Source organism: Carcharhinus amblyrhynchos, chromosome 30, assembly GCF_965287045.1.
Source record: "Carcharhinus amblyrhynchos chromosome 30, sCarAmb.v2.hapA, whole genome shotgun sequence".
NCBI lineage: Eukaryota > Metazoa > Chordata > Chondrichthyes > Carcharhiniformes > Carcharhinidae > Carcharhinus > Carcharhinus amblyrhynchos.
The window spans coordinates 13,605,836-13,621,688 of NC_137353.1; the positions used below are offsets into that span (position 1 = coordinate 13,605,836).

Here is a 15,853-nt window from a genome sequence, read left to right on the forward strand (position 1 = left end):
TGCCGGCATGGGGTGATGTCAGTGGGAATTCCCATTGACAGCAGCGGGACTGGAAAATCTCATACTAATAAACAACGTGCCACCTCCTGGAAACACACGGCTGGGAGGCTGGAGTATCTCACCCGAGGAGTCACTCATTTAAAATGGAGATTCTTTTCTCAGAGAGAGGGCTGAGTCCTTTGAGCTCTGTTCTTCCAAAGCCAGTGGAAAACAGAGTCTTTGAATAGTCTTAAGGCAGAGCTAGAGAGATTGTTGATCAGTAAGGACAGGGGTGAAAGGTTATCAGGGGGGTAGGCAGGATTGTGGTGTTGAGGTTACATTCAGAATCAGATATGATCTTATTGAATGGTGGAGCAGGGTCGAGGGGCCGAATGGCCAATTCCTGCTTCTGATTTGCATATTTCTATCAAATTATTATCATTTATTTATTAATTCACAAGTAGGCTTACATTATCGGTGGAATGAAGTTACTGTGAAAGTCCCCTAGTCACCATATTCTGGTGCCTGTTCGGGTACACTGAGGGAGAATTCAGCACAGCCAATGCACCTAACCAGCAGGTCTTATGGACTGTGGGAGGAAACCGGAGCACCTGGAGGAAACCCACGCAGACATGGAGAGAACGTGCAGACTCCACACAGACAGTGACCCAAGCTGGGAATTGAACCCAGAACTCTGGCGCTGTGAGGCAGCAGTGCTAACCACTGTGCCGCCCACCTAATATACCTGATTGCCCTTGAGGAGGCATACTGAAGTCTTGGTATGGGTATTACACCAGGTTTTGGTTATGGGCTTTATCATAGAAATCATAGAACCCAACAGTGTAGAAAGAGGCCCTTCAGCCCATCGAATCTACACCGATCACAATCCCACCCAGACCCTGCTCCCATATCCCTACATATTATACCCACTAATCCCTCTAAACTACGCATCCCAGGACACTAAGGGGCAATCTTTGGACTGTGGGATGAAACCGGAGCACCCGGAGGAAACCTACGCAGACATGGGGAGAATGTGCAAACTGCACACAGACAGTGACCTGAGCTGGGAATCGACCCCAGGACCCTGGAGCTGTGAAGCAGCAGTGCTAACCACTGTGCTACCGTGCGGCCCCTTATTGGGCAATAGATTATTGGGTAATGTTGAAGGGAATTTATTTTTCGAGGGTATTGTCACAGGAGATTGCAGGAGTATTACTTCAGATGCCGGTAATTATGGGATATTATTGTGGGTTATTTTTGCAGGATCTTTTTATTGGCCAATCTGTACGTGTGTCCGCATGTGGCCCTGCACAATTGATCAAAGTAACCCGTGAGCGGGAGATTGTGAAGCTGGCACGCTTTGAACCTGGCATCAAAGCGACTGCAATTCGATCTGTGCGCTGCCCGATGCCCAGGAAGCGAATATCTTCATTTTAAAATATTAAAGAGCCAGCACTGTGAGCATGCCCAGGTGTTCGAAAGCTGCAGCGAGGGGATGGGGGGGGGGTGGAATCGGGGAAGGGTGGGGGAACGACGGAGGGGAGGACGGGTCGGTAGATTGTCTGTTCCTGGCAGTGTGTTCCCAGGGGGATTAGACAAGGGATTACCTGAGCGTGCCTCTCGTTAACTGTGCATTGCAGGCACCGAGAGAAGAGACAAGAAGACAAGATCCTGATTCTGCCCCGTTGACACCAGGGTTTGTCGATGGGCCGGGAGAGACTTCTGGCTGTTCTGGAGACATATGGTTCATGAATGAGAGCTGTCTTTGATTTTGAATGGTGCTGGTTGGGAGAGGGGAGGGTGGTCTTAGACAGCAGATAATCCTGTTCTTTCCCACTCGCCTAATGGAGCTCAAACTGCTGCAGTGTAGAAACCATTACCTCTGTGCCAGTCGACAGCTTTGGATTACAGGCTGAAGCTGATTTGGTCCCTTCTTCAGGACGTGTCCGGGCGGTTAGCGTCTGTGTCGTCAGCGCAAGTCACAGAGGAAAGCGACCGAGGGATCCCACACGCGTCCACCGCAGGGCTGCTTCTGCTCCAAATTCCCCGGCCGAGACTTTTTAAACAGCCCGGCCCACCCCAGTGAATTCCCTCTCGGACACTTCAGCCCGGAAGCTGCCCTGCCAGGATCGTCCAGAGGGAGACAGAGTTTGGAAAGAGTTTGGGGAGTATTCCTGTCCAGGAGCGAGCCAGATTAAATGGTCGGGGATGAGCACGGATCGAGAAGACAGTAACGGAGGGACGGAAGATGCGATGGGTTGGTGGCCGTAATGGAGGCGCTCCCCATGAGGAATTTCAGGATTGCAGGGAGACCAGGCGGGAATCGCTGAGCAAGATCAGGGACATAGGGAATTCAGGCTGGAATTACTGAGTAAGATCAGAAATGCAGGGAATTCAGGCCAGAATCACTGGGTAAGACCAGGAATATCAGGAATTCAGGTGGGAATCATTGTATAAAATCAGGAATACAGGGAATTCAGGCAGGAATTATTAAGTAAGATCAGGAATATCAAGAACTCAGGCCGGAATCACTGAATACATTCAGGAATACAGGGAACAGAAAATTTTGTACTTTAGTATTTGAGCATCTCTATTCAGAGCGAGGTAGGGACTGAGGGAAATCTGGGAAGTTTTGAAGATGAATTTCACCAAAACCCATCGACCAATAACTCGGCATCAATCCTCCATTTACCGTCTCGCCGAAGACTTCTTCTGGATTGGAGGCAGCATCGTGACACCAGCTACCTGGAGACTGGGACAGTTTGGTAGGTTAGATAGAGTGTTACTCACTCACTCGTGTGATGGTTTTTACATGAGGAGAAAGGGAGAGAGAGTGAAAGAGAGAGTGAAAGGGAGATGAAAAAGAGAGAGAGAGAGAGAGTGAAAGAGGGGGACAGAGTGAAAGAGAGAGTGAAAGGGAGATGAAAAAGAGAGAGAGTGAAAGAGGGGAGAGAGAGAAAGAGGGAGAGAGTGAAAGAGAGCACGAGTGAAAGAGTACAAGAGCAAAACAGAGACAGAGTGACAGAATGAAAAGAATGGCAGTGAAAGAGAGAGCAAGACTTTCTATGGCATTTTCCACACCTCAGGACATCACAAAATATTTTACAGCCAATGATTTTGATTTGATTTTTTACTGTCACGTATTGGAATACAATGAAAAGTTTCTTGCACGCCATACAGAGGAATCATACCATTCATAGAGTACACAGGAGAGAAGGAAAGGAGAGAGTGCAGAATGTAGTGTTACAGTCATAGCTAGGGTATAGAGAAAGATCAACTTAATATAAGGCAGATCCATTCAAAAGTCTGATGGCAGCAGGGAAGAAGCTGTTCTTGAGTCGGTTGGTATGTGTCCTGAGACTTTTCCCAATGGAAGAAAGTTGAAGAGAGTATGTCTGGGGTGCATGGGATCCTTAATTATGCTGACTGCTTTGCCTAGGCAGCAGGAAGTGAGACTGGTTTGAGTGATGGATTGGGCTACACTCACTTTGTGGTTTCCTGCGGTCTTGGGCAGAGCAGGAGCCATACCAAGCTGTGATACAACCAGAAAGAATGCTTTCTATGGTGCAATTGTAAAAATTGGTGACAGTCGGAGTGAACATGCCAAACTTCCTTAGCCTCCTGAGAAAGTTGAGGCATTGGTGGGTTTTCTTAACTATAACATATCACTTAACAATGAAGTAATTTTGAAGTGTAGTCGCTGTGAGAATGCAGGAAATGTGGCAGCTTGTTTGTACACAGCAAGCTCCCACACGCAACAGTGTAATATTGAGCAGGGAATCTGTTCCTATGATGTTGATTGAGGGATGAACATTGGCCAGGAAATGGGGGTGACTCCTCTGCTGCTTTTTGAACTTGTGTCATGGAATCTTTTACTTGTGGCCAAGAAGGTAGACTTGGCCTTGGTTTAAAGTCTCATGAGGAAGATGGCACCTGTGACCATGCAGCACCCTCACAGTACTGCACTAGAAGATTCAAGTTCCTGGAGAAACAATGAAATGCATTTGAGTTAACTGAGGCTGTGGTTGGGTTTAAAACTGCAAGTTTTGGAAGAAGGAATGAATCCCTTCTGGGATAACTCTCTCCATTGGGAGCGGGAGGAGAATTCCATGAACCCACTGATATTCGTCCCGATTCAATTCTCCCTTTAAAGAAGGGTCTGTGTCAGCTGTTAACTAAATGTTGATATAGGTCGTGACTAATTCTAATGCCAGATCGCTTTCATATGAAGCAACAAATGGATTTAGTAGGTAAGCCAGCAAGACATTAGATGGCCCCCGAATGAATCATTTAATTACAAGCAGTAGCTTAATCCTGTTGCTAATGGCTATTGTAATCAGTTGGGCCAGCCTGTGATGATCTTAATCCAAAGCAAAATAGATAGCTTGGCAAATTTTGCTATATGGTCTCGTATTCACTCAGTCTGTCTCTTTATAGACGTGTGCTTTTCTCTCTCACCATCTGTTTATCTCTCTCTCTTTCTCTCTCCCTTCCTGTTTCTCTGTCGGTCTGTCTTTGTATCTCTCTCTCCCTCTGTCTTTGTAAATCTGCCTCTCTATCTCTCTCTCCTATTCTCTCTCCATTTCTCTCTTCTGCCTTTGTTTATCTCTCTCCCTCTTTTGCTCTCCCTCTATCCTTGTATATTTTTCTCCCCTGTCTCTCTCTCTCTTCTATCCTTATATATATCTCTCCTCTCTGTCCGTTTCTCTCTCCCTCTATCCTTGTACATGTTTCTCCCCCATCTCTCTCCCTGTATCCTTGTATACCTCTAAACGTCTCTCTGTTCTCTCTCCCTCTATCCTTGGATATCTTTCTGTCCCTATCTGTCTCTCTCGCTATATCCTTGTATATCTCTCTCCCTTTATCCTTGTATGTGTTTCTCACCCCGGTGTCTCTCTCTCTCTCCCTCTACCCTTGTATATCTCTCTCTCCCTCTCCCTGTTTCTCTCTCCCTCTATCCTTGTATATCTCTCTCTCCCTCTCCCTGTTTCTCTCTCCCTCTACCCTTGTATATCTCTCTCCCTCCCCTTGTTTCTCCCTCCCTCTATATTTTTCTCTCTCTCTCAGACACACACACACACACACACACACACATCCATCATTGGCTCCCTGACCCTCACAAACCAAATTTAATTTGTTTGACCTTATTTGGAATTCTCCCTGCGGTTTTTTCTCTTTCTATTCCTCTCTGAATGCCTCTCTCAAACTGTTCCTCTTCATCATGCTTTTCTCTCTGTCTCTGTCCTGTGCCTTTTGTTTCTGTTTTCACTCACTACCTCCCTGCCTTTATAACGAGGTTCGGTCTGCAGAGACTCCACTGCATGAAAGGACCTCCACAAACTGCTTCAGGATTGGGGCTGGGGGGTAGCAGGGGAAGAGAGCATCTTTCAGAACCTCCGGTGTAGAATGGATAATTGAGCAGCTGTGAAGCGCAGCCTGTGGTGCGATGCAGGGAATGTGGCAGTCAATCTGTGCACAGTAAGATCCCAGAAACCACAATATGGGACAGCATGGTGGCACAGTGATTAACACTGCTGCCTCACAGTGCCAGGGACCTGAGTTCGATTCCCAGCTTGGTCACTTTGTGTGGAGTCTGCATGTTGTCTGCATGGGTTTCCTCCCACAGTTGAAAGATGTGCTGGTTAGGTGCACTGGCCATGCTAAATTCTCCCTCAGTGTACCCGAACAGGAGCTGGAGTGTGGCAACCAGGCGATTTTCACAGTAACTTCACTGTAGTGTTAATGTAAGCCGACCTGTGACAAAAATAAATGTAAAAGATCAACTCATTGCCATGTATCACATTTTTAAGAGGCTTGATGGGGTTTGAGAGGCTGTCCTGGATTGGAAAGTCGAGAATGTGTTGGGCGGGGCTGGTGGTGGTGTGGGAGGGGAGACATTATCTCAGGGTGAGAGGTTGGCCATTTCGCACTGAAATGAGGTGGAATTTCTTCACTGGTAGTGTTGTGAATCTTTGGAATTCTGTATGTCAGAGGGCTGTGAATGCTCCTTCATTGAATATATTCAATCCCTCGACAATAGGTTTCTGGACACCAAGAGAATCAGGGGATATGGGGACAGTGTGGGAAAGTGAAGTTAATCCAGATGTTTCTCCAGTATTGTACTGAATGGCAGTGTAGGTGTACCCCTGATCTGCTCCTATTCCTTATCTCCTTCGGGCCAGGTACCCAGTGCTTGCTTTAGGGGTAAATATTGGCCGTAGACAACAGGGATTCTCTTCGTCAAACAGTGCCGTGGGATCCTGAGAAAGCAGACAGGGCTTTGCTTTACAGTCTCACCTGAAGGGTGCATCCCCAATAAAGCAGCACTGCCTCAGTGCTGCCTTTGGAAAGCTGGCCCAGATATTTAGCTGAAGCCTTGTGAGTGGGAATCAAAGGCACAATGTCCCAAGGATGTGTTCACTGAGTCACAGCTGATACCAAACCGCTAGCCTGCTGTATCGTTCTAATCAATTTGATTTGATTTGATTTATTATTGTTGCATATATTGGGATACAGTGGAAAGTATTGTTCCTTGCGCGCTGTATAGACAAAGCATACTGTTCACAGAGTACGTAGTGGAGGAGTAAAGGAGAGGGTGCAGAATGTAACACTGCAGTCACAGATAGGATGTGGAGAAAGATCAGCTTAAAGTGAGGTAGGTTCATTCAAAGGTCTGATGGCCATAGGGAAGAAGCTGTTCTTGAGTCAGTTGTTACGTGACCTCAGAACTTTGTATCTTTTTCCTGACGGAAGAAGGTGGAAGAGGGAACGTTCAGGATGCATGGAGTCCTTGATTATGCCGGCTGCTTTTCCGAGGCAGCCGGAAGTGTAGACAGAGTTGATGGATGGGAGGCTGGTTTGCTTCTTGGACTGAATCTCAAAAACCTAGTATTTTGGTGAGAGTGATTGGGTAAACTCCACATCTCCGTCAACCTCCTCTACATAGAATTGTTTAGAATTTCATAGAACCACAGATTCCCTACAGTGCAGAAAGAGGCCATTCGGCCCATCGAGCCTGCACTGACAACAATCCCACCCAGGCCCTATCCCCGTAACCCTACGTAATCCACCTGACACTAAGGACCAATTTAGCATGACCAATCAACCTAACTCGCACATGTGGACTGTGGGAGGAAACCGGGGCATCTGAAAGAAACCCACGCAGACAGGGGGAGAATGTGCAAGCTCTGCACAGTCACCCGAGGCCAGAATTGAACCTGGGTACTGGGCGTTGTGAGGCAGCAGTGCTGCCCTAGCAGCGCAGAGTCAGAAAGTTCATACCGTACATGAACCTCCTTCCACCCCTACTTAATCTCCCCCATCAGCGTACCTGTCTATTCCAACCTCGGTTAGTGAGTGCACCGCAGCAGTGGTCCTCCTTCATCTCTGTGCGCCACGAGATTGAAATCAGGTTGTTCACCAACCTTGAATAAGATTGAATACATTTAAAATGTGCTGAATATTTCACAACGAGTTATAGCAAATGCTTCATCATTCATACATTAATAGAACTGTTATCAACTTCAGATGGTAAAAAGGAAAGAAATCTTTACGGCTGATTGAACACAGAGGGAGCGCACGGCTCTCACAGTCAATGTTGTGTGCAATCAGCACGCACATCTCTTCATTTCTCCTTGATTTATGCGTGAATCACTTCAGTCACACCGGTGGGGAAGAAGCCGGGCAGATGGAGACCAGCAGAATGTGGTAACTCTACGCACAGACGACAGTGAACAAAATACCTCGTGCCGCGTACTCACAACCCTGACAGGCTGCATCTCGCCACTGGGCCGCAAGTAGCTCACCACTGCTCTATCCCATCCTCCCGAGTATACTTACTTATAATGGGTATCACGGGTACTCCCTCTGCCAGCGGTTTCCACATTCTCACTTCTCCTTTTGTCTAAAGGGGCTTCTCCTGAATTGCATTATTAATCCGTCTGATTTTTAAGGCCCTTAGTTCTGGATTCAGACACAATTGAAAACACCTTTTCCACCTCTACCAAATCCTACAGAACATTGATCTTCCGAACTACTGGGTCACCCCCTCTGCTTTCTCCATATCGAGAGAAAAGAACAACTTTTGGTGAACAGCTTGAGATCAGAAATTTGCCACTCTGCCTGAACCCATGTCTGCTGCTCCAAGATACTGGGGCGAATGTTCCTGTTCTGCCCGCCACAGGAATCGGAGCAGGCGAGGGGCGGACCATGGAAAGGCCCATTGACCAAAGGCCCAGTGAGAGAGGCCAGCAAGTCCCGCTCACTGTGTCGATGTTTGAATACAGCAAGAGGAGTTTTATTTTCACCTGCCTGGGCAGCACGGCAGCACAGTGGTTAGCACTGCTGCCTCACAGTGCCAGGAATCTGGATTCAGCCTCGGGTCACTGTCTGTGTGGAGTTTGCACATTCTCCTCATGTCTGCGTGGGTTTCCTCAGGATGCTCTGGTTTCCTCCCACACTTCAATGTGTGGGTTAGGTGGATTGGCCCTGCTAAATCAACCCTTTGTGTCCAAAGATGTTTAGGTTAGAGGGATGAGTGGGGTATATACGTGGGGTTACGGGGATAGGGCCTGCCAGAAGGGCAGACTTGGTGGGCTGAATGGTCTCCTTCTGCACTGTAGAGAATCTATGACTCTATGATTCTGTGTTCCCCATTGTAGGCAGCGCTGCTGTATAATCACTCTCACCCCCACTCACCTCCTGTTAAACCTGTTCCTCAATTTCGCCAAATTAAAATTGCCCTTTACAAATCCCTCCATGAACTCTACTGCCTCCTGCAGCCTGGAGGCCTTCCCTGCACCCTTCAACTCACCCCTGACCTCCATCTTTCCCTCTGGCTTTCATTGCTTCTGCCCCATTTCCTCCAGCTCCCCTCCTGATGTACGCCCTCCCACCTTGTTTCCCCTCTTCCCAGCTTCGAAAACCCCCCACTACATGCCTTTATAACTGCTTCCAGTAATTTCACCTAACTCTTCTCAGGCTTGTTTCCCTGTGTGTGACTGTGTAACTTTGCCTGTGTCTGGTCTGGTTTCAGCCCATTTACTGCTGATCCCCTTCACCCATCCGGTAACCTGCAGACTTGCTGAGTGCTTCCAGTGTTACCCTGGCCCACAGCCAGCCTGCCACCTGCTACCCTCCATAAAACAGAGCTGATCTGAAACTCTGCTCCTCCCCAACACGCACTGTGCTCCGCCACGCTGTCTGGGTCCCGGTTTGGCCTCAATCTCAAAAATATGTCCTTTTCAAACCTCTCCATGCCCCATGTCCTCTCTCTCTGTTTCTATGGAATGTCATGATGGCACACTGGTTAGCACTGCTGCCTCACAACGCCAGGGACCTGGGTTCAATTCCCGGCTTGGGTTGCTGTCTGTGTGGAGTTTGCACATTCTCCCCATGTCTGCGTGGGTTTCCTCCAGGTGCTCCGGTTTCCTCCCACAGTCCAAAGATGTGCTGGTTAGGTGGATTGGCCATGCTAAATTGTCCCTTAGTGTCAGGGGGATTAGCTAGGGTAAATACGTGCTGATAGGGCCTGGGTGGGATTGTTGTCACAGAGGTTTACAACATGGAAACAAGCTCTTTGGCCCAACCTGTCCATGCGTCCTTTTTTTTAAACCACTAAGCTAGTCCCAATTGCCCACATTTGGCCCATATCCCTCTGTACGTATATTACCCACATAATTGTCTAAACGCTTTTTAAAAGACAAAATTTGTACCCGCTTCTACTACTACCTCTGGCAGCTCATTCGAGACACTCACCACCCGCTGTGTGAAAAAATTGTCTCTCTGGACCCTTTTGTATCTCTCCCCTTAACCTATGCCCTCTGCTTTTAGACTCCCCTAACTCTGGGGAGTCGGTGCAGGCTCAATGGGCCGAATGGCCTCTTTCTGCACTGTAGGGATTCTATGATCCTGTAAACTCTTCCAGCCCAACCAGCCTCCGAGATCGATACACCCTTGCTTTTGAAAAGAGTTAAACGTGGAGTTCAGTGACTAAATACAATCCCAGCCCCTCCCGCCCTTCCCCACCTCAAATAAAACATTAAAAGGAGCTAATTTCCAGGCACAGAATCCAACTTTAATGAGCTCATGATGTTAATTATTTAACACATTCGAACACGGAGTTGCTAGAATTTAATTTGAGAGCAATTTGTACCACCAGCACTCACTCTTCAATAATTTACCTTGTGTTGGCTGAGCGAGCAACATTAAATCTCGATGTACATAAGTCTAAAGTGTATAAACTGTGTGCTGACTGCCTGAAATCCAACATCTTCCTCTCCTCAGTGCAGTGTATTTATTAGTGCCAACAAGCTGGCTTCCATTAACACTGCAATGCAGTTACTGTGAAAATCACCCAGTCGCCACACTCCAGTGCCTGTTCGGGTACACTGAGGGAGAATTTAGCACGGCCGATGCACCCTAACCAGCATATCTTTCGGGCTTTGGGAGGAAACCGGAGCACGCGGAGGAAATCCACGCAGACACGGGGGGGCAATGTGCAGATTCCGCACAGTGACCCGACCCAGGAATCAAACCCAGGTCCCTGGCGCTATGAGGCAGCAGTGCTAACCACTGTACCACTGCCCCACGAGGAAGAGTTTGAGCTGTTCTTGTGCCACTGGGATATCACAGGTGAAAGCTCCCACCAATACAGATGGGTGTTGCACATTCTAGAAACTTCTTCCGAACCATTTTCCCTCCATTTTCCACAATTCCTGCACCAACCGTCTCCACGGTAACACACTTCTCCAAATAAAAATGTATTTCTCGCCCTCTTTTCTCTCCAAAATACTGGTTCGGTTGCTTCAGGAACTGCGGCACCTCGTCTTCCTGTTAAATCTGGAATCTACAGGAATTTCTTTAAAATAGAAAAGAGAAAAGTGGATAAAAATGATCTTTGCTCATCATGTGAAATTCAGCCTGGTGTCAATCACTGTGTTTAGAATGAAGCTGTGCTGTCGGATCTGATACGTGTCTCTGACAGAGTCTTTGGTACGAAGCAATGTGATTGTACTGATCCATGTTGGGTAGATAGTGTCTTTCCCTATAATACAGAACTTTCAATGTGTCCAGAAATGTGGGCCCCTCTCCTGAGACCCTAAACCCCCTCGCCTTGTTCCAATAATATCACATCTGTGTAAACTGGCCATCATTGCACACATCTTTACAACCACATTCACGCATACAGCAATTTCTGACACACATGGAAGTTATACGTGCATCAGTCACATGCGCATCAGTTACAAGCACACTACAGACTTCACCCACTCGAGTCGAACATACGTTACGCATACACAGGTGTTACTCAACAGATGTTACACATAATCGCACCTATACAGGCATTACTCACTCATATAAACACGCCACTCACTCATAGACACAAACTTATACAGCAAACAGGGAGACAAACATTACACAGAAATTCACACACATCGTGTGAACATTATTCTCTGTCACCCAAAGAGAGACAGATATAAATAAAGAGATAGACACACTTTCCATCTGTTCCCCCTGTTCAGTAACAAATCTCTCGTTTGAACATCTCTCTGACACTCGCAGCTCTGTCATTGGTGAAAGATTTCCTGTGTGGGTTTTGTGGGTGGCTGGGTGGCTTAGTGGGGCTGAGCTGCTGTCCTGTGCACTGATGTCCCCTCTCTCTCTCTCTGTCTTTGCCCACCTCCTCTGCAGTGGAGCGATGTATGAGTTTGATGCAGTCCGGGACCCAGATGGTGAAGCTGAGAGGAAGCTCCAAGGGCCTAGTCCGCTTCTACTATCTGGACGAACACAAGACCTGCATCAGGTGGAGACCTTCCAGGAAAAACGAGAAAGCCAAAAGTAAGTAAGGACATCGTCAGACGGGTCTCCAGTTAAAGTGGGAACTTTGTGGTCGTATTGCACATGCTCAACAACAACAGGTTGCATTTGTGTAGCGCCTATCAAACACTTGGAACATCCCAAAGTGAACTGGTGGCCGACACGTTTATTTCTGGAACTCAGTCACTGGCTGAAATCTCCCGTCCTCGCTTGCGGCGGGGATTCTCTGGTCCTGCTGCAAAGTGGGCACAGTTTCGGCTGCGACACCAAATTCTCAGTTCTCACCTGGTATGAGTCCCACCATAGACCAGACCGGAGACTCTGGCCCCATTGTTGTCACACCGGTAATCAGGGATTATGTGATTCCAGAGCCACAGGTTGACTCTCAACTGCTGTCTGAAGTGACCTAGCAAGCCACGCAGTTTAAGGGCAGACTAGGGATGGGCTATAAATGCTGGCCAGCCAGCGATGCCCATGTTCCACAAATGAATGAATAAATAAAAAGAATGTTAAAAAAATCACACACCAGCACTGAACTGAGTGGGCAGTTCCACACCAAGACTGAGATTGTAATCCAGCATCCATTCCCTGCGGGGGATGGGGGGGATAGGGGTGCCTCGGAAATGATGTGGGAATGGTGTCCTGCCATGCCTTTAGTGAATCCCACTGCCACAGGAAATAGTCAAGGCTAAAACATTGTATGATTTCAAGAATAAGTTAAATATAGCTCCTGGAGTTAAAGGATATGAGAGGTGGTGAGGGATCAGAATATTGACCTGATTTGATTGACCATGATCAGAATGAATGGCAGAACAGGCTCGAAGGGCCAATTGGCCTCCTGCTTTTAGTTTCTATGTTTCTATGATTACTTGCTTATTCAGCACATTGTGGTCTGTAAGAATGGTTTGTTTCTGTGATTTACATTCTATGTAGAGGGGCCCTGGCTGTTCCCTGCTGGAAATCGCCAAACTTCCAACACATCTGAAATCCACAGCCTCTACCACCAAGATCAGAGACAGCATGGAAATGCCACTGTGGCACAGTGGTTAGCACTGCTGCCTCACAACACCAGGGACCTGGGTTCAATCCCAGCCTCGGGCCCCCGTCTGTGCGGAGTCTGCACGTTCTTCCCATGTCTGCATGGGTTTCCTCTGGGTGATTCAGTTTCCTCCCACACTCCAAAGAAATGTAGGTTAGGTGGATTGACCATGCTAAGTTGTCCCTTTGTGTCCAAAGATGTGTAGGTTAGGGCAATTAGCTATTTAAATGTGTGGAGGTACAAAGAACAAAAATCAGCCCAGGAAACAGGCCCTTCGGCCCAACGAGCCCGCGCTGCCACCTCAACACTGCCAGTCACCCTCTCCACCCACGACCCCTGTCTAATGTTTTATGGCCATCCAGATTGAGGGAATCTGATTTAGGGACAATTTATTCCTGCCAATCAGCCTAACAGCACATCTTTGGGGTGTGGGAGGAAACCAGAGCACCCGGAGAAAACCCACGCAAGCACGGGGGGAATGCGCAAACTCCCACAGACACCGGCCCAAATCCATGTGTCTGCACAGCAATCAGTGATAGTCACTGAGCTGTCGTCTTGCCCAGTATCTTGTCCAGTTTAGGCACACACTAACGACATGAAGCACTAGGCCAATCTCGAACAACCAAGAGCAGCCCCAGTACGACCCATCGCGTGTATGCCCCTCGTTGGACACGAGGTGGACCGACTTAAAACCTGTGAATGAAAAGAGGGATAGGGCAGGGGTGGGCCTTGGTAAGATGCTCTGTTGGAGAGTCAGTGCAGGCTCGATGGGCCAAATGGCCTTCCTTCTGCACTGTAGATATTCTAAGTTCCTGCACAAGATGAAGACCAGAAATGGATATAAAATCAATGTAACTGGTCCAATATTCTAATGATGCTTGGCAAACAGCAGTGAGGCTCCAGCAGTTCATGGAGAAGGTCACAGCGCTGGTATGACAGATTAATGCAGCTTCCCCAGTGAAGCCCACATCCCCAGAATGAATGAAATGAGGGATGTATGAGCTGCCGGGACTCTGTACACCCCAATGTGTTCGCAGCAACTACAGACTGCAGCTACAGCACCTCCCAGTTCAACTTTTACCAACGGATTTTACCCACTTTATATGGAAAGGTATTTTACATTGCAGGACTTTGCTAGCCACAAGTTAGAAGATGTCACCCAAGGACAAATCACACTTGCCTGAGTGATGCCTGTCTGTGAATAATTACACAGTAATGACAGACTCTGCTTCCCAGGATCCTGTGGAAACATAGAAATAGGGGCAGGGATAGGCCATTCGGCCCTTCGAGTCTGCTCCACCATTCATTTTAATCATCAAATTCAATGTCCTGATCCCCCCTTCCCCCCATATCCCTCAACCCCTTTAGCCCCAAGAGCTACATCTAATTTCCTCTTGAAATCACACACTGTTTTGACCTCAGCTACTCTGTGAGGTAGTGAATTCCACACATTCATCACCCTCTGGACGAAGACATTTCGCCACCTCAGCTCTAAAAAGTTTACCCCATATCCTCAAACTATGACCCCTAGTTTTGGACTCTGCCACCATCAGGAACATTCTTGCTGAATCTACTCTGACTAATCTTGTTAGAATTTTAAAAGTTTCTATGAGATCCCCTCTCACTCTTCTAAACTCCAGTAAATATAATCCTAACCAATTTAGTCCCTCCTCACGTGACAGATCTGTCATCCCAGGAATCTTCGTTGCACTCCCTCTACAGCAAGGACATCCTTCCTCAGATAAGGATACCAAAACTGCACACAATACTCCAGGTGCGGCCTCACCAATGCCCTATACAATTGCAGCAAAACATCCCTATCCCTGTACTCAAATCTTCTCACTATGAAGGCCAACATACCATTTGCCTTCTTTACTGCCTGCTGTACCTGCACACTTAATTTCAGCAACTGACGCACGAGGACTCCAAGGTCTCGTTGAGAATCCGCTTCTCTCAATTTACACCCATTCAGTTAATAATCTGTCCTCCTATTTTTGCTACCAAAGTGGATAGCCTCACATTTATCCACAGTATACTGCACCTGCCATGTTGTAGTGATGTTGATTGATGTCGACTGAATGATGCTGTGGGAGAGTTCCACTTCCCTTCTACAAAATAGTGCCAGGAAGTCTTTCATGTCCACCTGAGAGGAACTTCAGTTTAACATCCCATCTGAAAGACTAGACCACCAACAATGCAGCACCCCCTCAGTACTGCACCGCAGCATCAAATCCCCAGATTGGGACTTATACCCTTAACCCAAGATCAGCGGTGAGAATGTTACCCCCCCACCCCTGAGCCATCTGTGTGCCTAGCGAATGAAGAAATCCAGTAATAAAAACAAATGCAAATGAAGGGGAGAGGCACCTAAAACAGAAATATTGCAGCAGCCAAGACTGTAAATTTGTGAGATTACTATTCCAAAAAGGATTTGAAGGATGATTACAATGCTTTCTTCAATTTATTTGTTCGAGAATGCCCAGCAGAAGGTCTCCTGTCAGTTTGCCGACTGTTATTTGGTAAGCAGATGCGGTGACTACTCTTGTGTAATCATGTGGCAGAACCATAATCTTCCAGGGTTTAACCTACAGCAGATTAGGCGGCAAAATCCTGGTGCTCACATCTGGGAGGTGCTCCAAATGTGTGATTAAATAATGCGCTGAGAAAATTGAAAATTACATAACGAGTGATGGGAACACAATCTCTCGCTCTCAGCGTTTCAACCCAGCTCAACAACAAGCCGCTGCATTTATGTAGCCACCTAAAATATCCCACAGTGTTTCACAGGGGCGCAAATTGGACAAAATGTGACCCCCGGCCACACATGGAGATAATCAACTTGATTAAAGGGTTTTAAGGAGCATGACAGTTTAAATGTTTATTTATTAGTGTCACAAGCAGGCTTACATTAACACTGCAGTGAAGTTACTGTGAAAATCCCCCAGTCGCCACATTCTGGCACCTGCTTGGGTACACTGAGGGAGAATTTAGCATGGCCAATGCACCTAACCAGCACGTCTT

General features: G+C 47.4%; 1 protein-coding gene across 1 annotated transcript in view; it reads left to right on the forward strand.

Moving 5' to 3' along the window:
* The first annotated feature begins 1,585 nt into the window (after window positions 1-1,585).
* The window catches only part of plch2a (phospholipase C, eta 2a), a 170,606-nt gene continuing 156,338 nt past the window's right edge, over window positions 1,586-15,853 (forward strand). Inside the window, exons 1-2 of the mRNA XM_080215324.1 lie at window positions 1,586-2,744; window positions 11,668-11,814. Of these exons, the coding sequence (XP_080071450.1) occupies window positions 2,618-2,744; window positions 11,668-11,814 (274 nt within the window). The 5' untranslated portion in view covers window positions 1,586-2,617. The remainder of the gene's footprint in view (window positions 2,745-11,667; window positions 11,815-15,853) is intronic.